Below are 27,976 nucleotides of genomic sequence, written 5' to 3' on the forward strand. Positions count from 1 at the left end.
CTACCAGTTGCCTGTGCCTAGAAGACTCCATCAAGGTTTGGGGCCCCATTGTGCTAGGCACTGCACATACTCCCAGCAGAAAGCGGGTCACTGCCTCAGAGAGGTTGCAGTCAAGGTTTGGGCTTCAGACATGAGCCGTGCCGGGTCTGGCGAGCGAGGGTGGTTAGATAGCGATGCACAGTGTGCAGCCGTGGGTGGAGTCTGCAGCAAATGCCACAGCTGTGGGATCATGGAATACTTGGACCCCGGTGACGGGGCATGGGAAAGTGCTGGGAAGGGGAGTGCGGGAGCACTCGCTGCTGAGCTGGGCAGCAGGCAAGGCCCCTCGGGGCAGGAGCCGGAGCAGCGTGGACCCTGACTTGGCAGCTCCACTAGAAACTTGATGACATTGCAGCGATAGCTGTCCAGGGGGAAGGGTTCGCTTACAGATCCCTTCCCCTTGCTCGTCACAGCCCTGATCCCAGCCGCTCCGGGGGGAGGGGGGAGACTCGCAATCAGGCCCGTCTCGCCCAAAGCAGGGTTCCCTCGCATTCACTCTTGTTTTACCCTTCCCTCCCTTCCTCCTGCTGCTGCCAGCGATACGCAGCACGTGTCTCTGCAGGTCGCGGTCGCTGCTGCGCGCCTGGCCCTGCCCTGGGTGCTGCTGCCCCTGGGCGCGGCTGTGGCACTGCCTACGGCGTGGCCTTGCCCAGGCACGATGGGCAGAGCGCAGAGGGCACCGGGTGCGTGCGGGACTCCCAGGAAGGGCTCAGCCCTTCCCTCTTTGTGGGCGGTGGAGCCTGGTCACCCTGGCCCCAGTCGCGGAGGGGTCTGGGCACCCTGGAGGGGCGGTCGTGCCAGGTCGGAGGGCTGCGCAGACGGGGAGGGCCCAGGCCTGGGAGCAGGAGGGCGAAGGAATGAGGCAGAGCACAGGGGAGGTGGGGCACGAGAAGCGGTAGAGCACAGGCCATGGGTACCAGGGACTTGCCCTTTTTCCAGCGCAGCTGCTTTCCTGCTTGCTGGTGTGATGCCCCCTCAGCATGGCCGGAGAGCGGGGAGCTCCCAGGCCTTCATAGGGGTAAGGTCAGTCAGCAGCAGGGTCTGCCACTGCCCCAGCCCCTCTGGTCACGCAGTGGCCACAGGCAGTGCCCCCCGCCAGGTAGCATCCCAGGGTGGGTATGGGGCAGCTGCCCTGCCTGTGGCCTGGTCTCGGCTGGAAGGCGGCCATGGCTGGTGGATTGACAGGCGACAGGAGACTCCACTCAGCGCCTTCTTGCGAGGGATTTTCTGAGCCACTTGCTGCTTGTGACTGGGCTGTGGTCAAGCCTGGGCTGGGGGAGGAGCGGGGAAGGAGCCGGCGTGTCCGGGCAGCTGTCAGCGCCACCTCGGTGGCTGTGCCGCGGGGACGAGCCACGACAGCTGAAGACATTTCTGGCCCTGTGCCATGGCCTCCATCCCCTCTTTGCCCCACCCTTGGCGGCCGTCTCCTCCACCTGCTGCCAGCAGTTAATGGCCTTCTGCAGTGGACCCTCCTCCACCCCACAGTTGCCCATTGTGGTTTGTACCCCTTCTCTTCCCTCCCTCGGGGTCCGTCCGCCCCTCCAGCGCCGCCAGCCCAAGCAGGGGCTGGACTGCATGCCCTGCAGTCCCTTCCAGCCCCTGCGCCTGTGGCTGGGACCAGCTGTGCCCTTGGCCTTGTGAGGAGGCTGGGCAGCGCGGGGCACTTGGTGCCTGGCCAGGCCATAGAGCTGGGTCGTGTGGTGGTTTGCTGGTGTCAGCCCCTGCCCGGTGCCTGTGGCTGGTGCAAGGGCTCTGTTATCTAGTCCATACCTCAGGGGAAATGAGGATAAAATGCCCCAACTCAAGTATATCGTGTGGAGGTGCCCAGCAGGAGACTGAGCTCCTCTCTGTGCCCCATGGTGCATTGTAAAGGCTCAGTTGCTTCCTGGGTTGTGGTCGTTCCCAAGGACAGTTAGCATCTTGCTGCCAGGACCAACTGTATCCTGGATCCGGTACTGCATCGAGCTGATTGTTGGACCGGAGCCCGCTGCCATGGGACTGCTGCATGCTGAGGGGGACGCTGCCCAGCCCTTGGGCTCCTCTGCTCTCGGAAGAGACCTGGTGCCGTGGACTCCCTCTTGTCACTTCATGCTCTCGTGCTGACCCCTGGCAGCTCCTCGGGGCGAGCGCTTTGCCCTTCTCCCCTGAGTTTTACCCTTGGCCACAGGCTGCTGGGCCAGCCGTGGCTCCTCTGCCCTTTGTGGTCAGCCCCGGCACTGTGTGCTGCAGTACAAGGCCTAGACTGTTCCACTGTCACTGGTGCTCTCGGTGTCTTCCCAGCACCAGCCTCTCCTGCACCGTCACCAGCCCACCCTACCGTTGGGGTCACCTCTGAGGACCAGGGAGTGCCAGGACTGAGTCCATGGCTGGGCAGAAGGGCCGAAGCTTAGGAGCTCGCCAGTCCTGGCGCTGGGACAAGGGCTCGTTGTACCCCAGCACCACGGCTGCTGCAGTAGCAGCAACTCACCTAGCATTTCTCTCTCTTTCGCTTCTTCTGCAGCGTCCTGGGATGCCATCAGGTGCTCGAATGCCCCATCAGGGGGCACCAATGGGTCCCCCAGGCCCTGCCTACGTGGGAAGCCCCTCAGTGCGCCCCGGGATGCCCCAGGCCGTGATGGAGCCGACGCGCAAGCGCACAGCGCCGCAGCAGGTGCAGCAGCAGCAGGTGCAGCAGCAAGTGCAGCAGCAGCAGCAGCAGGCAACCCAGAGCCGCAGCAGGAGGTGAGCACTGGGGAGGGGGCCCGAGCAAGCGGCAGGCAGAAAGACACGGAGCAGACGTGTCCGTTCTCCCCGGCTGGGAGCAGGGGCCGTGCAGACCACGTTCAGCAGGTGTTACCCTGTCTTTTGGTCTTGAATTGTCTGAGCAAAGCCTCGAGTTGTGTGGGAGCGAGCTGTTGGGGGCCATAAGCCTGCTTGGCCTGGGTGCGGGGCCAGCTCTTTTCCAGCCACAGAACGAACGTTCCCGACCTCTGCTTTCAACTTTGTTTCCACACTGCACCTTGATTGGTCACCTGACTGGTTGATTGGCCTAGTAATGTTTCTGCTGGCTGACTGGCTCCCTGCATTTGCTTGTGAGCAAGAGGAGGTAAACTGAGGAGATTTCAGCCTGGTCACATGAATATTCATGCCAGGATCCTTAAGGCAAAATGCATTTGCATGAGGATTCATGAAGCTTTCACTTTCCACAGTTGTTCTCACAAATTAAATCATTGGTGGAATCCTCAGAAAATTATTGGAGCTGGGGGAGTAACTTCTGGTTTCCCTTGTCTTTTCTGGTAGAAGTTACCCATCTTTAACCTCATGCCCAGCCCAGTTCATAAGTGTTTACGCGCTGTTGTACACTGCAGCATAGTCTGTTATAGCAGCATTATAATGGCTTATAATTCTGCTTGGAAAGTGAAATGGTGAGAGCTCAGCAGACCCTTAATTTGCAAATTGTTGAGCCGGTTTCTCCAGGCTCAGTATAGTAGGCCAAACAGTAACTGCTTGGGGCTTGCTCCCCTGGAGCACCTACACATCTGGAGCACGAGCACTGCGTGTGCTTGCCAGCTCAAACAGTGCACTGAGGGCACGGCTCATCTGGCTACAGGTTGTAACTGCTTCCCTGTAGCTCCTTTAGGTCCAGGTTGGATGCACTGGAGCAGCTAGTGAACTTCCAGTGTGTCCCAGCACATCTGGACATCAGGGCACATCCAGAAAGGGCACCAGTGCTCTGTGTGTGTGTGTGTGTGTGTGTGTGTGTGTGTGTGTGTGTGTGTGTGCGCGCGCGCGCTCCAAGGAAATGCTGTGGGAGGGTGTGTGGGCTTGGCACGGCTGGGTGTCAGACGGCCGAGCCTGGTGCTAGCCCATGAGCATCCCCTCCACTTCCTCCTCTTCCCCCCACCCTGTCCCAATTGCTGCACGCTCTGGTATCCAGGGGCATTGACCTGTTCTCAGGGCTTCACCCTCTGAGAATTGGCTTGTCCCCGGAGAGCTGGCTGGCCCAGCTGCAGCAGGAAGCACATTTCCTCAGCCCTCTGATCCACCTGGTGCTTCTGGTTCCCAGCCCTGTGTTGATCCCTTTGCAGGGAGTGCACCCGACCCCCTGCAGCCGTGCCTGGGGATACCAGCAGCCACCTCTCTCGCCCCACTCCCTCCACGTGTCTCCTCTCCCTGGAGCTGTTGCCTGTGTTACTCTGAGGAGCCCCTGCCCCTGCCCCTCCTGGGAAGCTGCTCTGCTTTCCAGAGCCAAATTTCCCACTGCATCTGGCTAGGCTCAGGGGCCCATAGCACCCTTTTTCTGGCAGGGTCTGGGTAGGGAATAAGGATCTCTGCATTGGCAGGCATGATACAGGCAGGGATGGTAAATTCCAGGTGTCTAGTGGGCTGTGGGAAGACGGGGGAGCTGTAGTACATGCCCCAATTTCCTTTAGGCTGGGACTTAGCCTGTTGCTTGCCTTTGCCTTTCCCTTCTCCCTCTTAATTGTGTTTCCTGTGGATGGCTCTGGGTCCTCGCACCTCTGCTCCCTCCCAGCCTGCCAGCTGGCACTGAGCCTCCATCATGAAATGGTCCAGCTTTAGCATTCCCCTGCTTCCTCAGGTCCCTGCCCTGCCCACATGGCACACGTGTGTGTGTGTGTGTGTGTGTGTGTGTGTCTGCACGCACACAACTGCCCTGGACCAGACCCTAGCAGGGCTGGGAGAGTGGAGGTAGCGGTAGTTCCCTCCACACACAAATGTAGCCTCAGGCCTGGGCTCACGGGAAGCTGCTGTGTGAGATCTGGTTATAACTGGGAGAGGGTAGGAGGGAAGGGGGTGTATGCACATCACTAGTGAGCGTGGAAACAGGGCCCTTTAGAAAGAGACATAAGGGGCCTTTGGAGAGAGTGGGAGGGGGGCAGGAATGCTGAGGGCCCCTCCCCACAGCACAAGAATTTAGGCACCAGCCGTCCACAGCAAAAGACTTTGGGCACAAGCCGTGTCAGGCTCCAGGGATGATTGATGCCTGGGCTGGGTACATGGAACAGCACTGTGGCTTGTGCACAGATGTGTGCAGACAAGGGAGTGTGTGCCTAGGCACCCTTGCATGGAGACACATACACATACTTGTGCCTAGAGTGCACTCCTTTCTGTGTGTACACACACACACACACACACACACACACACACGTCTTTGTCAGTCACAGGTGTGCATCCATCCATGTGCTGATTGCCAGACACAATGTGCACCCACACATGCAGCCATGTGTGTTGTCATGCATTCACGTGGACCTGCATAAACATGGAGACATATAAAGCTGCTCAAACATGTTCATGGTCAATCCACTGACACTCGTGAAGCGCCATGTGCGTGCACACACACATGCACACGTGGCTGCCCGCACCCCCCTGCCCTCATGGAAGGCATGTGCTTGCGCAGACGCACACACAGTGCCGCTCCGCACAGCAGAAGGCCGCTGGTCCGGGACCTCGCAGGCTTCGTTCCTCAGAGCCTGCAGGCAGCCTGGGTCTGCTCTGGGCCGTCCCCTGGCCATGGGGAGTGGGGGTCCCAGGTATGGGCCGTGGGTGAGACCCTTTTGCCAATGCCTGCACAGCTGTGCACCAGCATGTGGAGATGTCAGGATAATTTAGCAGGTGGCCTCGTTACTCCTAGATCTGTCACCATGGTAACGTGTTTTTTTCTTTAAAAAATGTACAGTGCCAAGAGGAGGAAGATGGCTGACAAAATTCTCCCTCAGAGGGTGAGTCGCTTTCATTTCCTATTCCCTTCACAGTCAGCTCAGCACCTTTGTTTAATCCGATGGATTTTAACAAATACTTTTGCTTTTTGTTTAAAAAAATCTAATTAAGAAGTGAGCAGCCTGCTGGGGGCAGGTCTAGAGAGCGAAGCCGGGGCTGGGCTGGGCTGGGCTGGGAGCGTGAGCACGCCGCGGCCTGCCTGCCCTCCCCTCGTGCTCAGGGCCCCGTGCCGGCGCTGTGCTGGCAGGGTGGGGATGGCCCTGGGGCATCGCCGGGCACTGGGGCTCCCTGGGCTGCGAAGGGGGTTGAATCCCTGTTTCTGAGTGCAGTCCGGCGCCGGTGCGGAGTTCGGCGCCTGCCAGGGAAGGCTCCTCAGCACGTCACAATGGCCAGCCGTGCAGCCGATGCCGGGGCTCCAACCGCGTTCCCTGGGAAGCGCCCTGGATTAGTCGCTGCCTGCAGCCCGCGGGCTCAAAGGGTCCGGATTGTCCGGGGAATGATTAACTCTTACATCCCCGGGGGCAAGTGCAGCTGTCTCTTTTCTGTGGGGCCTGCAGCACACGTAGGTGCATCGAAGCTCCTTCCCACCGCTTATCCCTCCCACTTCCTTCGGCAGGCTCCGGACTCCTCCCTCTGCGGAGCCACCAGGCAGTCCCCATGTCTGATGCCTTGAGCTGCACCCCCCTGTGCTCTCTGGGGCAGAGCCCTGGCATTACATCTATCCTGATCTCCCTTGGCCAACAGCCGCCTGATCCCCAAAGACAGTCCCTCCTCTAGCTTTGTGCAAACTTTTCCTACTGTCGCATGCTCAGTGCCAGGCTTCTTGCTCCCGAGTGGGTGCTCCTGCCCACCGCAGGCCACCTCCCAGCACCAAGGCCTGCCTTTGCTCCTGCATAGAGACAGGTCCCGTGAGGATCCCCCTCTTGCCATTCCTGACATCTGTACCCTTCACCTCTGCTGCTGTCCTGCCTCTGCAGGAGGAGCTGAGCTCTCCATGGGCACACATCCAGTTCCCAAGTGCTGCCGCCTTAGGGGTCAGACTGCAATTAAGCCCAGGGCTGTCGTGGTGGCCATGGCCTCCTAGCGCGCTGCCCGAGCTGCATCCGTTCTCTGCAGTCCTCTCCTGCAACCAGATTTTGGGCTCCCTGTTCTTTCAGTTCCTCCAGGAGCCCCACCTGTCCCTGGGGAGATGCTTCTGCACCCTGAGGTGAATGCAGTTCCTATGTCCATTAAGACATTATTTTCTCCCTTGTGAATGGAAAGCTGCTCCAGGTGGTCCAGCCTTGGCTGCCCATGTGAGGTTGTGTCTCGTGTATTAAGTCGTTGGTATTGCAGTGACCTCTGCGGCCCCATCTCCGTGACAGAACATGGCACGCAGGGCGGCATTGACACTGGCACCAGCAGGCGTTGTAACGTAAAGAAGGCCCCTCCAGCTTTCAGAGTCCTTATGGCCAGGCCGGGTAGACTAGTTTAACTGTAGTGATAGCAGCACCAGAAACTTGCTTCTCCACAAGTCTGCACTAGTACAGCTGAGCTGGGATGGCAGTGACCGGTCTTGGTCACATGTTTTAGCATAATCACAGCTGAACACTTCCCCAGAGCCCTCTCTTCTCACTGTCCCTCCTTTCAGAGCTTGGGGAACAGCTTAAATGTTGACTCTTCTGTCAAGGGGGAATCTCTCACCATCAGTACTCAGAGCTTGCATGTCTTGGGGAAAGCTTCTGAGCCCCTTGAGAGCCTTCCTGTCCATCTGCGCCCTGGGGGGATGTGCCCCTTCCCAACTGTGTGACTGCAGCAGGGGCAGGCAGTTTGCAGCCTTCCTCCTCATGCTTTCTGGGAACTGGGATTACAGTCACCCCTGAAAACCAGCTGTGTTTTGTGTAAGGGAAGGGATGAAGCAGTGATCACAGGGGATCGGGGGGTCCTCAGTGCTAGCCCCAGGCTGCAGCAGTGGCCATGGTGCAGGGACCAGAGTAGGGGCAGGCACGTGCAGCAGTTGCAGCCAGCTGGACACAGAGGGGCTCTGATGCAGCCAGTCGCTCCGGGAACTTTCTGCTGCTGTTTGCTGGGAGCTAGCTCAGGTGGTGCCGTTGCTCACGGTGTGGCTTGTGTCGGGCCTCATTCTACATAGATGTAATTGTTCACAGGCAGTCCTGCCCACCGGCTCTGGGACCCTGGGAAACGTGGGCATGGGCCCAGAGAAGGCCTGAGCCACTGACTCGAGGGTATCCTGAGCCCCATGTTGAACAGTCCTATTAACAGACAGATCAGGTTGTGCGTCACCTTGAAGCTCGCTCAGGTCCTTTCCCCAGCTACTCCCTTGAACCTCGCTGCATGTGCCTGTGCAAACCTGCTTTCCTGCTCCAATGTGCTCATGGCTCGTGTGCTTTCGTAGCTCCCTTCTGCTGTGAACTCACTCAGTGTTTCTGAATGGGGGTCCCAGCCCCACTTGGCCTGTGCAGCCTTCCCCTCTGCTGAATAAACCCAGCTCCCTGCTTCTCATCCATGTGACAGGATTCTTAACCTGGGACCCCCCTTCACTGCACCGGCTCCCTTTGGATGCCTTTCATGAACGGGGCAGGGGAGGGACCAGAGATGTGGTCTTGCCAGTGCCTCCCCCCCCAGCATCCAGGTTTCCCCGTTTCTGTTGAACCCATCGCACCTGAGGGTTGCCTCAGCCTCTCTTTACAGCTGCGTGACACTGGCAGCCCATAGTCGCCCTGCGAGTCGCTAACTCTTGCCACCTCTCTTCAGTTGCTGAGTTGAGGCCCAAAGTGCAAGATTTTGTCCACTGAATTTCATCTTATTCTTACCACTCTGGGTCTCGCGGTTGCCTGGCCCTTCCCCTGTGCTAGGCCAGCCCTCCTAGGGCTCTGTGATGCTTCCTGGCACATTTCATTGGTGGCTCCTGAGTTTTGTGTCAGCATCATTATGGAAAATACTACATTGAACGGGCCCCGAGACCGAGCCTTGAACAACTCCTCTCACCACCTCCCGCCAACCGTATGCTGCCTGTCTGAGCATGACTTGCTGTTGTCTCCCCGTGAGCATGTTCCACACCCTCCCCACAGCTCTTTGCTAATCCTCAGCATCCCTGTGGTCACTAACAGTGCCTCACAGGGCGCTGTGTCCAACACTGTCCTGAACTGCAGGTCGATTCGACCTCCTGCCCGCCTCTTCCCCAGCAATGCAGTCCAGGCAATGGAGGTAAACAGGTTAGGCACATGCAAGCAACTCGCAGCATTCCCAGGCTTGAGGCTGAGCGTGGAGTACTAGCTCCATCAAGTCCCCCTCCCCACCTTCGTTCCAGGCAGCCTCTCTTCTGTCCCCACCTCTGCCCTCTCCCGCTTGCCTGCTTCTGGTCCAGAAAGGTCTATGACTTCCTCCTCCCTGCTTTGCTGCTCTCAATATTTCCTCTCCTGCCACTGCTGCTTCCAGCTGCTCCCTCCCCTCTCACTGCTGCTCAGGTCCTGGTTCTGCATCTGCTCCTCCACCAGGTCCTTTGTGCCCATCTCTGGCAACCTGGGATTCCCCCAGACAACTCCCTGCTGCCTGTCCCCTCCTTGGAGTTGCTCCATATGGTCACCACTCCCCTGACCTGATCCCATCCAAGCCCAGCACTCTGCTCTCTGTGCCGCATCCTTCCACCTCTGGCCATCGCCGCATCCCTTTCAATCTCCTCTCATTGCCACTACTTGCCATCTCTACCAGCTCCCCTGACTCCTTCTGGGCTGCCCAGCCCACTGGGGCTGATGACACTTTTCTGTTCTCTTCCTCCCCATCCTCTCTTCTTTCCTCTTCCTGTGCAGAGTCCAGTTATTGACATCTCCAGACAACCCTTGCCATCATTCTTGGTTGCTTTGCCCCATTCTTGTACCCCTAGGTCTGACCTGCAGAGCACGGCAGTCAGGGCTCCAAGGTCACGCTCACTCCATCCCTGTCCCGGCCATCCCAGACAAGGCTGCCTAACTGGTACCTGCATCTTCCCAGTGCTGCTCCATTCCACTGCCGAGCAACTTCTTCCCCCTCCAGGCTAGTTGTTGCGCGGTGCAACAACGCCAAGATCTTCCTGCTTGCTTCTATGGCAGACTCGCGCCTTGCGCGGTCCTGCCAAGTCCACGCTCTCCCTGTTCCAGCCATCCGACTTCTCTGCACGACAGGCAGGTGTGAGGAGCCTGGCAAATCCTGCATTGCTCCATGTCTGTAAATTGAGCCTGAGCATCTCCTTCTCAAAGTCTGGCTCTAGGTTGGGCAGACGGGACCAGCCGGGGTGGGGGTCACCAGATATAGTCCTGGGGTGTCAAGCAGGAGGTCAGCAAGAAGCATGCTGATCCTGGTGGGTCCTCCCCTTCCCATCATGCTCTTCTCCTCCATTACAGAGTGCTCCTTGTGCTCTGCTTCCTGCCCCTCCAACCGTCCCTGCCACCCCTCCTTGTCCCGTCTTTCGGCCTCCTCCACGCCACGCTCACCTCTCCGTCTGCAGACTCCTCCCTCCCACCAGTGTTTGCATTAGTCTTACTGAGATGTCCGATGGCCTCTTCCTGGCCAAGCTCCTGGGCTTTGTTGGTTGTCCCTGCCCCTTTGTGCTCCACGGGTTGGGATTTTTAAGTCTCCCCCCAGATGCGCTGGGTGCTGTAGCCCAGGCTGGGGATGGGGACTGGGCTGAGCCAATGCCCCTGCTGGGACCGACCCCACAGGGTCCTGGCTACAGAGTCATGCCCTTGCACTCAGGCTCAGCCTGACGCTGTACTGGGGACAGATGGGTCTGGACTGGGCAGGTTTTGCCCAGGGTCTCTCCAGCGTGTATTAACAGCCTGTTGTAGAAGCAGGAGATTGGCCGCCACAGTTCCCCTGCTTTACCTGTGGCAGTTTAGGGTGTGCTGTCTCATGCCAGGGCTGACTGCGTAGTTTTGCTAAGAGGTCGGACAGTGCATTTGTCTGGGCTGGTTTGGACAGAGCTGATCCTGCTTCAGGCAGGGGCTGGACTAGATGCGACCTCTGGAGCTCCCTTCCAGCCTTGCTTGTCTACGATTCTCCAACTACCATTTGCCTTCACCTCTGCCGCTGCCATGCAGCCCAGCTCCCAGGCTGACTGCCTGCCTTGGACCATTCCTCCTGCCTCGGACCATTCCTCCAGCGGCCCTTCCCCCTTCTGCTGGGCATCCGCTGGGCTCCTGGCTCATGCTCTTTCTGGGCAACCTGGTCCACAGCCTGGTTTCACTGCTCCCTCCTCAAATAGGAGCTACCGCCTGGCAATGATTTAGCAGGGATGAGAAGCATTTGCTGTTGCTCACTGGCTATGAATGCCACATTGACTGTCCTGTTTGTTACGGTCTCCCACAGCCCAGCCTGCTCCTTGCCTGAGCCGCCCGTTGGACTGGCAGCTGTATGGGTCATGGCCTGCTGCTATCGTGTTTGCACTGTGCCTGGCACAATGGGCTGCGCCTGGTTTCTCAGGGCACTGCAGTGTAAACTTGAAGCCACGTCAATCACCGACAATACATACGTGGGAAAAACAATAGCAGCAGCTCCAGAGAGCCAGTGTGCTGACGGCTGTGCCAGTGTCACCTGTGTGCCCAGCAACTTGACCTGAAGGCACAAGGTGACCTCAGCCGAGAGCGTCTGCAGTCAGGCCTTGGCGGCAGGCGCTTGCGTTTCAGTCTCCTCCAGCAAGCCTGGAAAGCTGCTCTGTATCCAGCCAGCAGAAGTGCTGCTGCTCTTACGCTTGCTCACATCTTGCCGGACCCCATCACATCTGCTGGACTCCAGGGTGGTCCCATGATCACCTGTGGCACAGCTGTGTTTAGCTGCTTCTGTTGGGTTTGGAGGCTCTGAACGATGCAGGTTGCCTGCCTGCTCCTCACAGATCGCATGGTCTGCACTTGGTGCTGATGCTCTTGTGCCCTGTGGCTCTCCAGGATGCAGTAGAGAGATGGTGTGACCTGCCCGCGTGAATCAGACCAATGTCAGGCCGGGCTTCCTGACTCTCTGCTCTGAGCATGTTGCCTTTCCAGCAGAAGCAGCAGTTAAATCCAGATGGGACAAGAAAGTTGGAACTGCCTGTATTGCTGCCCACAGATACTTTGCTGTTAAGTGGGCTCAAAGTGCTGGGCTCCTGGTGAGCCACAGAGTGCCCATGCCACAGGGCGGCTTGGCCTGGAGTCTGGGCCATCAGGCAGGATCCAGGGCTCCTGGGTCACCCTCATCCACTCTTCTATCGAGAGTCTGGGCATGTCCTAGTGCTTGTGACCAGCCCTGCTACACAGACATGGTCAGGAGCCTGCTGCTGCCTGCTTAAGACGTTAATCATAAGCAGTTCTGAATTTAGTAGGTGCCATGATCCTGGCTCTGGTGTGCTGAGGATAGCTGAGTGCGACTGGACTCCACATAGCTGGGTGGTCCCCCTGCCGCAAGCAGTGGAGACGAGCACAAGTGCTGCGGGCAGTGTCGCTGGGTAGAGGCGTTTCTGGGCAGCGAGGGCGAGCCAGGGTGACCCCGTGTACAGTGTTAGGTGCATTGGCAGCAGGATGGGGCCAGCTGCATGTGCAGCTCCCACAGGGAGCCAGGCACAAAGTCCTGCTTTCCGTGTGGGAACCCCTGAATGCTAGAACGACTGAATCGGGCAGCGCCGCGGGCACAGTGCTCCCTTCCCTTCCCCTGGCTGCTGCTGGCATGTTGTGTGTGGGGGCCTTCAGCTTGGCCACTGCCACTCGGAGCGTCAGTCAGGCCTGGTGTCAGTAATTCAGTGGTTGATGAGAAGTCTGGTTTCGAGTCCTGTGGCTCCTGTAGTGCAAAACCAGGGGCTTCTGAGGAGCATATGCAGCGTCTGAAACATCCTGGATGGGTCCATGGGGGTCCAGGGGCAAAGAGCACACCCTTCACCTGGAAGGAACAGCTCTGATTAGAATGGCAGGATCCTGGAGTCGGGCAGGACCTCGGGGCCATCCAGTGTGGTACCTGGTTCACTCTGGAGGTGTTGATCCCGTTGGGTTTATGCACCAATCACCACTGCCAGACTAATTGGCTCCGGGAGCCTCAGCGGTATCTGGTCCTTCTGGAGCAGGTGCTAGAGATCCTCAGCCTGGGTCTGCCTGGTTCCTTGATGCTTTTGGTGCCAGAAGCCCAGGAAGACTCGGGGTTTGGATCTAGATCTCAAAAGTCCCATGAACCCATGGGCCCCTCAGGGGACGAGGCAGAGGAGAAGAGCTCCCAGCTCCAGTTGCTGCCTTTCTCATGCTCTGAAGACAGCTGGGGCCACACATCCTGTCCTGAGTGTGTTGCCAAACACCTTGCTACGTATGAGGAGCCTTGCTAGCAGGGACATGCTTGGCCCCTGATGCCTCAGCAGCAGCCATGCTTGGTGCCTTACTTTACACAAGACATTTGGAGTCTGTGACAGACCCAGCTGGCCCCTGTTTCTAAGCTCTCCTGGATGCTGCGGGCTGGAATGGAATTATTTCCATTACGTGAGACGGTGCCCCGGCGGCAGGGCCCCATTCTGCTTCCCACAGGGGAGACTGAGATGAAGCATCCTTCTTTCTCCAGATCCCAAGAATGGAAGTGTTACCTGTGCAGTACCAGGGAAAAGAGCTCTCTTGCTCCCCAGAGCTTCCTTGTGCTCAAAGATAGAAACTTCCTGCATCCCTGCTGAGCCAGTAGGCCCCACGATCGCACCTGCCCAGTGATCTGACGGTCAGAGAAAGTGGTGTGGGTGTAGCGTAAGGACTTTGGGAGCTCCGCATTGCATCTTGTGGTCACAGGACTTGTCCAGTCTCTTGATTTACCACTCACAGCCCCCTCCTTCCCCTCTCCATTTTCTCCTCTGTCCAAGAAAAAAACAGCTCTGATTGGAATCAGGATCCCAAAGTCAGACAGGACTTTGAGGGCCATTGTGCAGGGGTAGGAGGTGCTGTTCCTGTTAGGTGTGTGTGCAAATCGTATCCAGAGAGGAGTTTCTCTCTGTGTTCTCTCTGTCTCTTCAAGAGCCTTCCCACAGTGCTTGGGGACAGCAGCTTCTCACCAGAGGTAACAAGGATTTAGGCTCAACTATTTGTTAAGGATTAGCATGCAAGGGCATGTGCTAATGTGCACAGCTTGTTCTCCCATAAACCTGCTCTCTGTTTCAGTGATCTTTGAGGTCTATGATCGGCTGGAGCAGTTAGCTTATACACTGTTCAGGTGTCTTTCCTCCATTTGCAAATCTAGGCACATTTCAAGGGATTGAAAATGCAATGAATCCCATCAAATATAATTTTACTTCATATTTCTGGAGGCTGTGACATTGCCAGTTCCCTCCATCTGCCAGACCTCAGGTCAAACCTTGGCATGTTTGAACACTTGGCATTGATCTCTTCCAGATACCTTCCATGCTGCTGTGTTGCCTCTGGAGATGCCAAGCTCTCATGAGGGCTGTGTTCTCAGAAAATGGGTGCAAACTGTCTCCGTACACCATTCCCTCCCCAGCAAATGTGACTGTTAATACTTCAGATATGGGTTGAAGTCTAGGGCCACCTCTGTATTCAAGGTCTGTGGAATCCCAGGAAGACTAGAGTACATATAAAGCTGTTTGGGGTGAGAGCAATTGGATCAGTTCTTTGTTCCTTCTACAGGACTGAGTTGTATCAAAATTAAATCCATGCTAATAGTCAGGTTGGTGGCAGACAGTACCAAGAGGACATACGCTTTCAGTGGTCAAGATGCAGCACCCTCGTGGATAGTAAGTCCAAAGGCAATTGGATTGGTTGGGGGACACCCTTCTTCCATGTGTTGCCAATGATGAAGCATCACCAGGGAAGAACAACACATTGGCAGGTGCAGGTGCAGGTGCAGCTCCCAGCGATTGTGACCTCTGAAGGCTAAGACGGCGCCTACAGCTTTCCACAAGTGGTAAAAAGACAAGGCCAGACCTTTGAGTAGTAAGAGACGAGCCAGTGTTCAATGAGTGTCTGGTCTTGTGTGCTGAGCAAGGGCCCTGCCAGATGCCTTTCTGCTGGGCGGGAGCAAGCATTCCACCATGCCTTTCTTCCAGCGCCACAGATCCCAATTCAGAGCAATGGCAAAGGGCAGAGCTCATAACATATTAATAGCTCCCGCCTGGGCTCAGGTCTTCCCGTCACTGACATTGGAGCCTCTGGTTTGTCTGCCATTTCCCTGAAACCCCTTGTCACAATGCCAGGGATGACTCCTCCCTTCTGATCTGAGCTGTGAGACAACTTGGGTGGTTGCACTTTGAACTCAAATGACGATGGGTCGTTTTTGAGAGATCCATTGAGTTCTGCCTGGAAACTAAAAGCCTTTGGAGTAGACGAGACGGCCTGCCTGGGCTGCTGGGAAAAGCATTTAATTTTAGAGCGCAACAGTCCCTGGCATTATGGACCGTGTGGTTCTGAGTCTGAAACTCTTCCAAGTGTTTTTTATGGAACTGATGTTGCTGTAGTATACGGAGGCCCCTGGCAGGGGCCAGGGCCGCGTTGTGCTGGGCATGAAACACCACAGAGCCAAATCTTCATCCCAGGAAGTGTTGAAGAGCGGGTTGGACAGATGCTTGGCTGGGATGGCTTAGCCAAGGACAATCTTGCCCTCACATGACTAGAAGATCTCATGAGCTCGCTTCCAGCCCAATTGTCCTATGATCCTATGAAGTACTTGTGCCTGCCTCAAAGAGTTCACAATCTAAGCATAAAATCAGGGACAGCAGTTGAAGGGGGCAGCGCAAGAAAACCATGAGACTGGACTGGCCAGCTTGATGGGCTGTTGTCCTGGCTCACCAGCAGCCTAACGCGTGTTGCCCTGTTTTGTAGTCTACGTGGTAAAAAAGGGTCTAAGGGAAGGGTTTGATAGTCCTGTGCAAGGAAGGTCAACCCAGCAGCTCTGTTAAAGCAGCTTGTCATCCTTGTCCAAGATCTCCAAGTTTTTGCACAATCAGTAATGCGAAGGCATCTGCATTGTCACTTGTCGGCAAGGTTCGTTCATCTTGAAACTTAGATGGTGTCCACAAGCATGTGGAGTAGCTTCAGGAGATCCCTGAGCAAGGGCACCTAGTCCAGCTCTCTGCAGATAGATCTGTGCTACCTTTGCAATGAGCCCAGGACTGCTACTTGGAAGCTCACTGTGTCCAGTCACTCCTGCTCAAAGCCCAGAAAATAGGATATGGCCCAGGGTGTGCAGCAAGAAACATGCCTGAGGCAGGGAGTTGGAGAGTGCCTCTGGGTGCACGCTCACAGCTGTGCTAAACCTGTGACGCTGCCTGATTTCTTGGCTCACTGAGGAGGCTGTGCAGATATGACCTGTAGAGACTGTGGCAGCATCATTGAATTAAAAACCTCCATGGCTGATGCTGTGGTTCTAGAGGTCTTCTTATGCCAGGTTTTAGCAGGTGAATACAATACTACAACTAAGCCCTAAATTCCTGCTCAAGATTTCCTTTTGAACCTATTTACATGTTACATAAAGGATTCTGAGGTACTATTTAGCTGAGACAAATCTATTGCTTTGCCTACCTCTGTTTTGTCGATTTTGCTTATAAACTCAGGAAAGAAATGGTTTCTTCTCAGACTGCCCAAATGGTTTAGCTAGTAGACTCAGCCTTGTTGTATAGTCTGGCAGGTGTTTCAGTTCCTGGGGGTTTTAGAACACGTCCTACCACGTATGCCAAGGGAATAGATACCACAGAATAACGTAGAACTGGTCTCACTGAGCTCCTGCAGCCTGGCTGAGAGGTAATTTTGTCCCCAAGTTAATTAAGGCTGATACACTGAGATCTGTCATGTGCTTCTTCTGCTCAGTGTTGTTCTCTTGGCTGAGCAGAAGAGCTGCTGTGCTGGATTGGACCAAGGGGCCATTATACTCCAGCATCTAATCTCCAACAGGATCACTACTGCTTCCATAAGGGGAGAGACGAGAAACACTCCCCAGTCCCAGGCGTTCGAGGTTGGCAGGAGATAGGCCCTGCTGGGAGTGTACAGGCCTTCCACAGCCCCTAGGCTTTTTTCTTTTGCTTTTGCCTCTGGACTTTACTACCACAACTTTGGATAATGAGAACGTCTATATACATGTATAGTTCTTTTTCAGCTCTTGATTTCTGATATCTTGCGACTGTGAATTACACGGGTCAATTGTGCGTTGTATGAAAAGTATTTACTTACATCAGTTTTACATTTGCTGCCTGCAATTTCATTGAATGTCTCATTCTTCTAGTATGATGAGAAAGATCAGGAATTTCTCTTCCCCTTGTCTTCCTGATAGAATTTATTATTTTTATACCTTTATCACACCTCCTCTTATTTGCTCATCTCAAAACAGCTTAATGTGTAATATATTTATTCATATTGAAGTTTTTACATTCTTCTTTAATTTTCATGTGCCTCTAAACCCATCTATTTCTGCTGTTTCCTTTGTGGGTCTGCTGTTTCAAAATGAACGGTTTCCCAAGTGAGGACAAACCACTTATTCATGCAGTGGCACTGCAATATTTTCAGTGGTATTCTCCATTATTAAATTATAATGCCAAAAAAGAACATGATGATAGTGTAGTATGAGCTCCTGTTTTTGCTTGAGCTAGAACATATATCTTTTAGAAAAATATCTGATCTTAATTAAAAAATGAGCAGGGATGAAGAATTAACTACAACCCTTGGCAAGCTGTTTCAATGGCTAATTACTTCACCGCTAAATCATATCCTATTTCTTGTTTGACACTGTCTAGCTTCAACTTACAGCCAGTGATTGTATCTTGTTATCCTTTTGATTGATTGAAGAGCCCATTATCAACTTTCTTTTCCCTGTGCAGGAACTTATAGGTGTACAGTCTCCTCTTAACCTACTCTTTGATATGATGCATAGATCAAGCTCCTGTGTGTTGCTTGTTGTAAGACATGCTTTGTTGCCCATTAATCAGTCTTGTGGCCCTTTTCTGAATCTTCTCCAATTCATCAACTTCTTTGTTGGGTTGTGGACACCAGAAATGGATGCCATATTCCGGTAGTGGCCACACCAGTGCCAAACAGAGACAGTAATTACCTCCCAGCCCCAGACTCCGATGTTTATATAGCCAACAGAATTGCACTGTCCCTTCTCAATATAGCTCATTGTCTGCTGTCACCTTCATGTTCTGTTCACAGTTGGTAATGAAGAGTCCCTCATCCCTGAGGTGTACCCTGTGTTCCTTGTTCCTCGATGTGTGACTTGACTTTGGCCATATTACTGTAATACTCATGCTGTTTACCTGTGCCCAGTTTACCCTCAATCCAAACTTCTCCACACCAGTGACCTGTGTTCTTTGCTGTTTTATCACTCTTCCTATCTTTGCATCATCTGCAGACTTTATCAATAAAGTTCTTCTGTTTTATTCCAGGGCATTGATCAAAATGCTAAATCGATGGTAGAGCCAAAGCCAGTCCCATCTGTAAGCATCCTAGCGTTTTGTTTGTTTGCTGCTGCATGTTGAGTTAGCAGCTTCATTGATTTGTCTGTAAGTATTGCCTTGCATTTGTCAATATTGAATTCATTCTACTACCCAGTTGCCCCTTCACCAGACTCTGTTAGATCTCTGAAGTTCCTCTTCCCCAGTTTTGACTGACCTAATAACTTTAAGCCATCTGCATATGTATCCACCAATGCTCCAGTTCCTTTCCTAGTTGCCAAAGATGAGGCCGTTGCTAGTATATGGCTCCTTGCAGTTGTCCTTTGGCCATGGTGTTTGTCTCTTTTCTCTTGCTTAGCTTATCACGCATGGCCAAACTTTACCTCCTTTCCCCCAAATGCTTTAAATTCCTTAGAAGCCCTTGTGAGGGATGTTTGAAAGTTCAAATCAATTATGTTGGCCCATTCTCCTTTTCCCGCTCCGTTATTGATGTGTCCAAAGAGTAGATGAGAGGGATGTCATTTTCTTTTGCAGAGGCAATGCAAGCGAGTCTTGCACTGTTCAGACGAGCCGTTCTGAAATGCAGCTGTTTATCACTGGCTGCATACATGCACCGTAATAAATGTAAGGCGCTCGCATGTGGGAGCAATTGGCATGGGATGGATGGATGGGAAAGACCCGTTACACCTCTGCTGATGCTTCTGAGAGCCAGGCCAGGGTGGTTTATGCAGGACCTTTTGTGTATTTTTTCTGGTTGTAATGTCTGTGAAGCCATGGTTTTGTGCCAGGAATCTGTCCCTGGTGTTTTATTTTTATATTGCCTTCCTTACTCCTGCCCTGTTGCATAGGGGTTGTGACACGCTGGGCTCAGTCAGCCCTTTCTAACAGGGGTGTTTGCAGCCTTCAGTGGTTTGGAGGCATCCCCACTTCAGTCAGAAATGCAGACCTGACTCTCCTAATCTGTTTCCCTAACTCTGCCCTCCCAGCACCTATGTAGTCTTCATCAAGCACCCTGCAGTTTGTTGCTACCCAGTCAGTGAAGTGGCCTGAAAACAAGCGGAGTTCTGGGTGAAGCTTTGGATACGTGACCTCCTACCTAAACTCCTCTGAGCTTCTGCAGTCTTTCCGTTTTGGGGGGGGCAGAGCTAGGGCTTGCGGGGGTTGGGGCAGAGTGGCAGTGCTAGAACTGGGCCGGACCTTCACCCCTTGGTCAGTCTTCAGCCCTTACAGCGGCATAAGAATACCAGAACTGCCACGTGCTGCGCCAGACCCTCGATCCATCTTGCCCAGGCTCCTTGTCGCACAGCAGCAGGCAGCGGAGTGCACTGGGTCCGACCGGGGATTTTCCCCCGTTCTTCTCTCACTTGCAGCCTCCAGCATTTAACTCTAGCTCAGTAAGGGAGGGGCCAGCACCAGAGACAGTGGCCTGTATTAGCATGAGAGTCATTCAGATGCTGTTTGCCCTTGTTCCCCTCCCCTCCCCTCCCCTCCCTGCTTAGCTTTTCCTGGACAGGCCCATTCACAGCCCCACAGCTTCAGGTGACAGCTGGGGAGGGCAAAGCGTGAGCCCAGAGCTGATGTTTGGGAGGGAGCGAGCCCTCCTCCCTGCCCCTCTTTCCCCGAAGCAGTTGCAGGGAACAGAGTCGTGTTAGACGAGTCTGTTGTCTTTTTTTGATGAGATTACTGTTGTGTTTGATAAAGGAAGCTGTGTTGATACAGCGTAATTGGATTTCTCGGGAGCATTTGACTTCATACCACATGACACTGTGGTGAAAAACCCTGGCCCTGAAGGCAGATTACAAGTCACTCGCTGACAAATCTAAAAACATGGTGGCTAACGGGAGCGGGGTGCCTGGGGACGGGCTGTTGCTCTGCCCCAGGGCAGTGTTCGGTCAAGGATCTAGCAGTGTAAATCTTTCCTGGTGAAATCTGCAGATGGTACAAAGATCTACGGGGCAGGAAACAACAAGGGGAACGGGTGACTTGTACAGAAGGGTCCAAGTTGTCTCATGAGAGAGTTGCCATCCCACAAAACCTGTTCTAACACGGCCAAATGCAAAGTAATGCATCTGTGAGCCAAGAGCGCAGGCTCTGCTTACAAGATGAAGGATAATGTCTTGGGGAACAGACAAGGGCTTGAGGTTCTTCACAGATAATCATAGAAAACGAGGGTGGAAGGGATCTCAGGAGGTCACACCTAGTCCATCCCCCTTCTCAAAGCAGGACCATCCCCAACTAGATCGTTCCAGCCAGGGCTTTCTTTGTCAAGCTGGGCCTTAAAAACCTCCAAGGATGAAGAGTCTACCACCTCTCGAGGTAACCCGTTCCAGTGCTTCAGCACCCTCCTAATGAGAGTTTTTCCTGTTATCCAACTTAAAGCTCCCTTGCTGCAACTGGAGCCCACTGCCCCTCGTTCTGTCATCTGTCACCACAGAGAGCAGCCCAGCTCCATCTTCGGAGCCACCTTTCAGGGCTGCTATCAAATCCCCCCTCGGTCTTCTCTTCTCCAGACTAAACAAGCCCAATTCCCTCAGCCTCTCCTCACAAGTCACGTGCCCCAACTCCCAAATCATTTTTGTTGCTGGACTCCGCTGGACTCTCTCCAATGTGTCCACATCCTTTCTGTAATGGGGGGCCCAAAACTGGACACCGGACTCCAGATGTGGCCTCAGAAGTGCCGAATAGAGCTGAATAATCACCTCAACGGGAGTTCTCGGTGGCATTTGAGGCCCCAGAAGCCGCTATGATCTCTGGCTGTATGAGAAAGGAAACGGCAAAGAGTGACAGGGATGATCGTGCCTCTGTGCATGATGCTGGTATGGCTGAAACAATGCCTGAACCTCTTCAAGGAGGCTGGGGAAATGGTTCAAATGGCCTGTAACAGGCCCAGGCCCAGGCCCAGGCCCAGGGCTGGCCATGATGTTTGCTGGTTGCTGCACAGTTCCTGCTCTGCTCTAACTCCCTAGGTACCCTCCCTTTCTTTCCCACCTGCTACGCTTTGATGTAATTAGCTGATGGGTAATAAGGGAGACTGTGGGCCCCTGGCCCTGTCTCTGCCACTCAAGGGCTATGGGCCCCTGGCCCTGTCCCCACCCCTGTAGGCCTATGGGCCCCTGGCCCTGGTTCTTGCCCTCTTGGGCTGTAGTTTCACCCTTCTTGGGCTTTGGGCCCTTGCCCGAGCTCTGACCCTTGTGGGGTTGTGGTCTGGCCCGCTTGGCCTCAGGCCTGCCATTGCTCCTCTGGCAGGGCTAAAAGTTGCGGTGTGCCTCTCGGGCACCTGCGGGATCTCCTACATCCCCTGATACTCCAGTCCACCAGTATAACTTAACAGAATAGTAAGCCCTCTGACTACAACACAACCCTTCCCCTCTGGGCAAACACACACTATGAAAGGAAAAGCGCACTGTCGCTCTTCCTCTGTCTCTGGCCCTGGGTTTAGAAGCCTCCCCAAGACCTGCCCGATCGGGTTAGGTGGCTCCCGCAGGGGTTCCTGTCACAGCCCCACGGCTAGCTCTCAAAGCGACTTGCAGCCGCGGTCCTGGCTGCTCTGGCACGGCCCTTGTTGCCTGTGGCAGGGCTCTGCCCTCGTGCACCGAGACCGGGCCCACATGGTGCCTGGTGCAGGCCCACCAGCACTGGCCCCAGGAAAGTGGGATAGAAACACTCGCCAAGGGCCTCGTCATGCCGAACACTTAGCACATGTTGCTTCTGAGATGTAGGAAGCCTGGCCATGCCATATTTAAAGTTATAATGTGTTTTCATAGATTTTCATAGACATTAGGGCTAGAAGGGACCTCGGAAGATCATCAATCTTGTGTTTTGAGCAGTTGCATGGCAATGCTTACTATGATCCCAGCCTGCTTCAGGCAGGACTGGAGCTGGCCGTGTCTCCGCCCTTCCCCACTAATGCTGACCCCAGCAGCAGCAGCGGGCACTGCAGCACATGCATCCACCTGTGAGGATGTACAACCCCCATGGCCCCAGTCTGTGCCCTCCCCACCATGTGCCCAGCGCTGCCCAGCCCAGGAGTGCCTGCTGGGGCAAGCTGGGCCTATGCCACCAGAGAGCGATGCTGAGGTCCATTCAGTTATCTGACAACCAGGCAATTATTGGTCCAGCACCACAACAGGGGTAGTTCAAGACTCCAGAGCAGTCCTGGGGCTGGGACCAAAAGTCAGCAATCTGTGCTGGTATTAGCTCCATGGGGCAATCCAACGACAGCTAAACACGTGTTACTTAACAGCATCTGAAGACACTCCACTCATAAAAAGTCCTAACTGTTGTGGCACGATTGTGCTCAGCACGTGTTTTGCTGCTTGAATGCTCAGACACTTATGTTTAAAGCTCAGTTAACATGGGCTAAGTGTAACGTGTGACATGGCCCAAGATGAATAGAGAATTTCCTGTGTCTCAGCACTATTGTTTCAGGCTCTGGATGTCTCATTCAGTGGAGAACATCTCACTGAGATGAAGGGACCTTGTGACTGTTTCCAAAAATCTTGTTATCTAAACCCAGTATATTTGTATAGTACAGTCCTTATAACCAGGTCTTCACACTTTTTGTGAGTTGTTATGAAACAGCTCCGTCTGTCATGTCTCCCCCATCCAGGGGGCTGGACAGATGACAGTTTACACCGGCATAAACAAGGAGAAGACAGCTGCTGTCAGCCTCTACACCAGGGTGCCGTTACCCAGTTTAATGCAGACTTGCCCCCCAAAAGAATCAGGGGATAGGGGTCATCTTTCTGCTTCCATCCCAGGTTAGCTACTTATGGCAAAGCACTGCCATAGAGTCAAATATGAGCAGCAGCACACAGGAGCTGCTTGTCTGTTCAGGCTCCTAGTGTCCTGTCCGTCTGTGTATGGACCCAATGTAAGACACTTGGGTGGAAACATGGCATTTGTGGATGAGCAGGACAGGGAGGGGGTCCCCTCCCAGGGCCGTGGGGAAGTGCTTGCATGCCCCCGTTCTGCTCTAGCCTAACTTTTGGATCAGAAGCTGGGACCTTTCCTGCCACTTCTTCCCCCACTCCTCAGACTTGCAGACCTGTTTCCTAATGAAGGTCAAGGGCAGTATCCTCCCGTGCCCCGAACTGTGGCACCTGCCAGCCCCACTGCCTCCGTGCCAGGACGGTGGATCACATTGCCTTTGGAACTGGCATTGGCACTGGGCTGCCGCCTCTCCCTGCCTGGGGGAGGAGGGGGCTCTCCGGTGAGAGAGCAGCCCAGAGTGCCATGCCCTAGGAGCAGCTCCCTGCGGACGCCCAGCTCTGTGTCCTCCTCCCCTCCCACTGGTGGGAAATGGCTGTCAGTTCTGTTCCTATAAAGGCACAGCCAGTCTTGCGAGCAGAGGTCAGGGGGAAGCGCTCCCAGAGCTGCCGCAGACCCTCCTGCTGGAGCTGGAGTCCCTGTTGGCCCCATGGTCTGGGGGTGCAGCTTACCCCATATGGCCAGTCAGTCTGGGAGCTTCCGTACCAGCCCCCAGCCTGGTCACCAAGCAGTTTGCCCCCACTCTTCCTCCTTGGCCTGCTCCCTGGCAGCAGAAGCAGTCTCAGTGCTTGGGACCTTGCTCTGGGTGTGGCTTGGGGGGTGCTGCTGCCCCAACTGGGAGCTAAGTGCTTCTTGCTGAGGTCTATCCTCAAGCCCTTCCTCTGAGCAAGCACTACACGGGGCCCATTCCCCTTCGGTCACACCAGGACTGCTGTCTGCATGCTCCTCGGCTAGGTACAGCACCCAAATCCTCTTCTGTGGAGCTCTGTGCTGCCACCGGTTGATTCCTCCCAGCACCTGAAGTGGCTCCCAGTACTCGAGGTAGCTCATTTAAAGCCAGCTCGGCAGTCTCTGCAGCGCACTACAATTGCTCCACTCCCCTCAGGAGTTTGCCAGCCCTTGGCCCACTCTCGCTGATCAGTGTGGTTTCCAGCTCACGGGACCAGAGCTAAGGCTGTGTTGTGAGCATGGCACATACCGTAGCTCTTCTGTTCCGAGCTCTCCAAGGTTTTGGTGCAGGCTCATTCCAGAAGGGCTCAAGGCACTGCTACACAACTGTAGCTCTGCTTTAATGAGGGCTTTAGAGCAGTTATTAGGTTATCTTGTCTAGTTTCCCATCCAGCACCAGGCATAGACTTTCACCTTTTTACCCCTTGGTTAAGCCCAAGAAATTATGTGCAACTACACAGCATCTTTCAGCTGGAGACATCCAGCGATGGGCAGGGTTGGATTCTCATTGGGAGTGTGTTTCCACAGTTAAGAATGACCCTCCACAGTAAAATGTTGTGGCTTTTTTCCATTTTAATTTCCTGGCTTTAACATCCAGCCATAGGCTTTTAGTTCTGCCTTAGGACTTGTTATTTTCTTCCCCTGAGGAGGTTTTTCTGCCCAGTTACCAAGTCCCTTTTCAGTCTTATCTTTTGATATGCTAAGCGGATCGACATCTTTGAAAATAGGTGGGGCTTTTTTGTTGCTTCTGCTTCTATTGGGACGTGGCTTCAGAGCCTCCTTGGATGGTTAGAAGCCTTCTAGTTTCCATCCTCAGTTTATTTACAGCTGCTCTAAAGCCAGGTGTTCCTGTGCCAATGTTGCCCATCCGTTTCATTGTCTGTTCCCATTTCCTAGTGCTTGTCCCAGTGCAAGTGGGGTGCATGGGATAGTAGCTGTCCCCTCCCTGTGACCTGCACTTGCTGGTCTTCAGTCTCCTCTCACAAGAGCAGAGGGACTGACCACCTACTTGCCCTTCTCTGTACTTGTTCCAGTTTGAATTCTTCTGCCCTTACCATGGTGTCAGATGTATATACAGTAGAGTGGACGAGACCTCTTTTGCCCTTCTTTCCCCTTCCCCTCTTAGGTTACTGCTTATACAGCGCTACTTCCAGTCTCTTCATAATGTTTGTCACCCCTCTGAACCCTTTCCAACTTCTCCACTTACTTCTTAAAATGTGGAGACCTGCATGCTATACTCTGGTGAGGCCTACCCAGTGTTGAGTAAATCATGCAGACATAGAGAAGCAGGTCTGGCTGGGCCCTCAGGAAGTCGCATCTAGTCCAGCCTGCTGCTCAAGGCAGGGTCATCCCTATCCAAGCCATCCCAGACAAGCCCTCGTCTAACCTCTTCCTAAAACTGCACAAACAACCCTGATGGATGGTGGAGATCCCCCAGCCCCTCTAGATAACCTGCTCCAATGCTAAACCACACTCTGAGATGGAAAGGTTTTCTTACTGTCCAGTCTCCCCTGCTGCGTTATGAGAGTCGCTGTGGACCCAGAGAACAGTTGCTTTTCAACCTCTTCATAAAAATCTTGTTTGTATTTGCAGACTGTTATCAAATCCCCCCACCTCAGTCTTCTCTTCTTTAGTCTAAATAATCTCCGTTCTTCCAGCTTTTCCTTGGAGATCATGTTTTCTAGACCTCTACTCGTTTTTGTTCCTCTCCCCTGGGCTCTTCCCCATTTGTCCGCGTCTTTCATGAAGTGCAGTGCCAAAGCTGGACACCTAGCTCCCAGGTGAGACTTGCCGGTGCTGGGTAGAGTGGTGGGATCACACCCCTCACTCTGCAATCAATCTGCGTTCTTTTTCCCTCAGCAGGACCACTGGGTCGCTCAGAAGGGATGCCGTGGGTGGTCAAGTCCAGTGCCTGTTGTTACAAGAGACCATGTTGCAGAATCCCCTTCAGAAAGTTGCCTAGCTCCGTCTTTAAACCAGTTCGATGTTTTGGCAGGTCGAGAGGCTGCTCCAGAGCCTGCCATTCTGCTGGTCAGGCACCTTCTGAGTTGCAGCCTGAACTGGCTCCTGGCCGGTTGGCTCCTGTTTGCCCTTATGCCCATATTGTCCTTTAGCTGTCATCATCCCCCCCACCCTAGCCCATGTGTTTATAGGCGGGTGATTTTGTGTTTGGATGTATGGGCATGAAATCCGTTTAAATGGACCCCATTTACCCAGTGATCCAGGCCCCTCTGTGTGACTGGCTTTTCCTCGTCGTTATTTCCTATTCTTTGTGTCATCCACAGATTTTATCAACAGTCATTTTAGTTAATCAGTCTCAGATCATTGATAAAAATAGTCAATAGCACTGGCCACTGATTCCTCCAGGACCTTACCATAAACACACCCTTTCAATTATGATTCCCCATTTGGGAGCTATTTTGGGATTGTCCTTTATCCAATTCTCAAGCCATTTAATGCATATTATATTTAAATTGCATAGGGCTGATTTTTAAATCAGAGTGTTGAGTGCTTCTAAGTCAAATGCCTTATGAAAAACTAAATATACTACATATATGCATTTACCTTCATCAACTAAATCTACCAGCTCATAAGAAATAAAATTTGGTTTAGTATATTGGACCTATTTTTATAAAGTCACGTGGATTGGGAATTTTATTCCTGTCCTTTCAGTTCTATATTGATTGAATTCTGTTTCAGTTTTCCATTATTTGATCAAGACTGATGCCAGACAGCTGGCCTGTAAATGACTTGGCCATTCTCTTTCCCTTTGTTTGAGGATTGATGTGACATCAGGACTCCAAAAGTCTTCTGACATTTCCCCAGGATTCCAAGTTATATTATAAATGATCCGCACTGAGCCATAGCTCTCCTCAGCCAGCTCTTGGGCATTTTGGGTACAGATTATCAGTGTTTTTAAAAATGTTTATCCCTGTTAGACACCATAAGAACAGGGCTCAGCAATCTACATCCTGTGGGCCAGATCTGACCCACAGAGCCATTTGATCCAGCCCGTGGACATGGGGCTTGGGTGGCATCTGGCAGTGAGGGGACTTCAGCAGCAGACCTTTTCCTGTGCTGCCATGGGGAAAAACAGAGGTGGTGGCAGGTCCTAGCGCCCACTCACCTACCTGCCTTTGACCAGGGTCACTCCAGCCTGCAGCCTAAAAAGGCTTCCGACTGCTGTGTAAGAACATTCTCCTTTGGTACTAACAGTGGAAAGTATTTCATTACCCTCACAGTATCCTCAACATGTCAGGAATAGCAATACAATTTATACTTCAGCTTCTTCTGCATTATTACTAATGATTTCATCATTTTCTTCTAGCTATAGCCTTATCCCCTTGTCAGAATTTCTTTTGTTCTTGACTCGCTCAGGAAATTCCTTATTGTTCTTAGCTGTGGCGGCCCTGGAGTCTTTTCTGGTGTCTTTAGTTATATAATCAGTTTGGTAGGTGTCGTTATTTCTAACTTACACCAGTTGCTGGAGTAATCAATGATCCCTTTCTCTTTTCCTTATACAGGCCTTTTCTTTCCAGCTCTGCCTTTGCTTCCCCTTCTGGGTAGACGGGGATTTTACCCAGTGTTGTCCTTCTCCAGACTTTTAGGCCATTTGACAAACTCTCTTTACAAAGTCCTGGTAGCATTTTGACAATTTCTTCTTTGTTTAGCTCCCAACCAGTTTCATGTTAAATGAGAGGGAGACAGGAGGGCTCCCATGCCACGTTCTGGAGCCTTACCCGCCTCCTTGCCTTCTGCTGTCCGTGGGATGTGGGCGCTTTTCCCCATGTGTGGTGCCTCTGGGGGTGGAGTGAGGCCACGAGCTGGGTCGGAACAATCACAGACAGGGCCCAACATGTTCTTTCTCTCTGCGTCCCAGGACCTGGGGAAGCTCTTGCATTATGTGGTGCCACCAGTGAGTGGGATGGGGTGTTGGGGGAGAGGGAGCTTAGATCTCACTTGGCTGCCCAGTTCTCCTGCCTGATGGTCTTGCCAGCTGCCAGGTGTCCCAGCAGAGGTGGCACAGGCTTAGCTATGCAGTACCTTTGTGCTCTTTTACTGTGTTGACATCGCCAGCTGTTTGCTGGACAAAAGTGAGAGAGGAGAAGCTGTGACTTCTGGTAGTTCATGACACTGCTG

The 27,976-nt window shown here is 53.6% G+C and overlaps 1 protein-coding gene across 5 annotated transcripts in view; it reads left to right on the top strand.

The window, feature by feature from the left end:
* SMARCD3 (SWI/SNF related, matrix associated, actin dependent regulator of chromatin, subfamily d, member 3) overlaps positions 1 to 27,976 on the top strand; it is a 108,352-nt gene that overhangs the window by 8,842 nt on the left and 71,534 nt on the right. For 3 of the 5 annotated variants that reach the window (XM_025193616.1, XM_006037184.3, XM_025193615.1), the window contains exons 2-3: positions 2,540 to 2,760; positions 5,717 to 5,759. In XM_025193616.1, coding sequence (XP_025049401.1) covers positions 2,549 to 2,760; positions 5,717 to 5,759 — 255 coding nt within the window. In that variant the 5' untranslated portion in view covers positions 2,540 to 2,548. Of the gene's footprint in view, positions 1 to 477; positions 723 to 750; positions 918 to 2,539; positions 2,761 to 5,716; positions 5,760 to 27,976 lie in introns of those variants that run through there. The other 2 variants (XM_025193617.1, XM_025193614.1) reach the window with 2 other exon arrangements.

This window comes from Alligator sinensis, unplaced genomic scaffold (genome assembly GCF_000455745.1).
Source record: "Alligator sinensis unplaced genomic scaffold, ASM45574v1 scaffold782_1, whole genome shotgun sequence".
In the NCBI taxonomy this organism is placed as follows: Eukaryota; Metazoa; Chordata; order Crocodylia; family Alligatoridae; genus Alligator; species Alligator sinensis.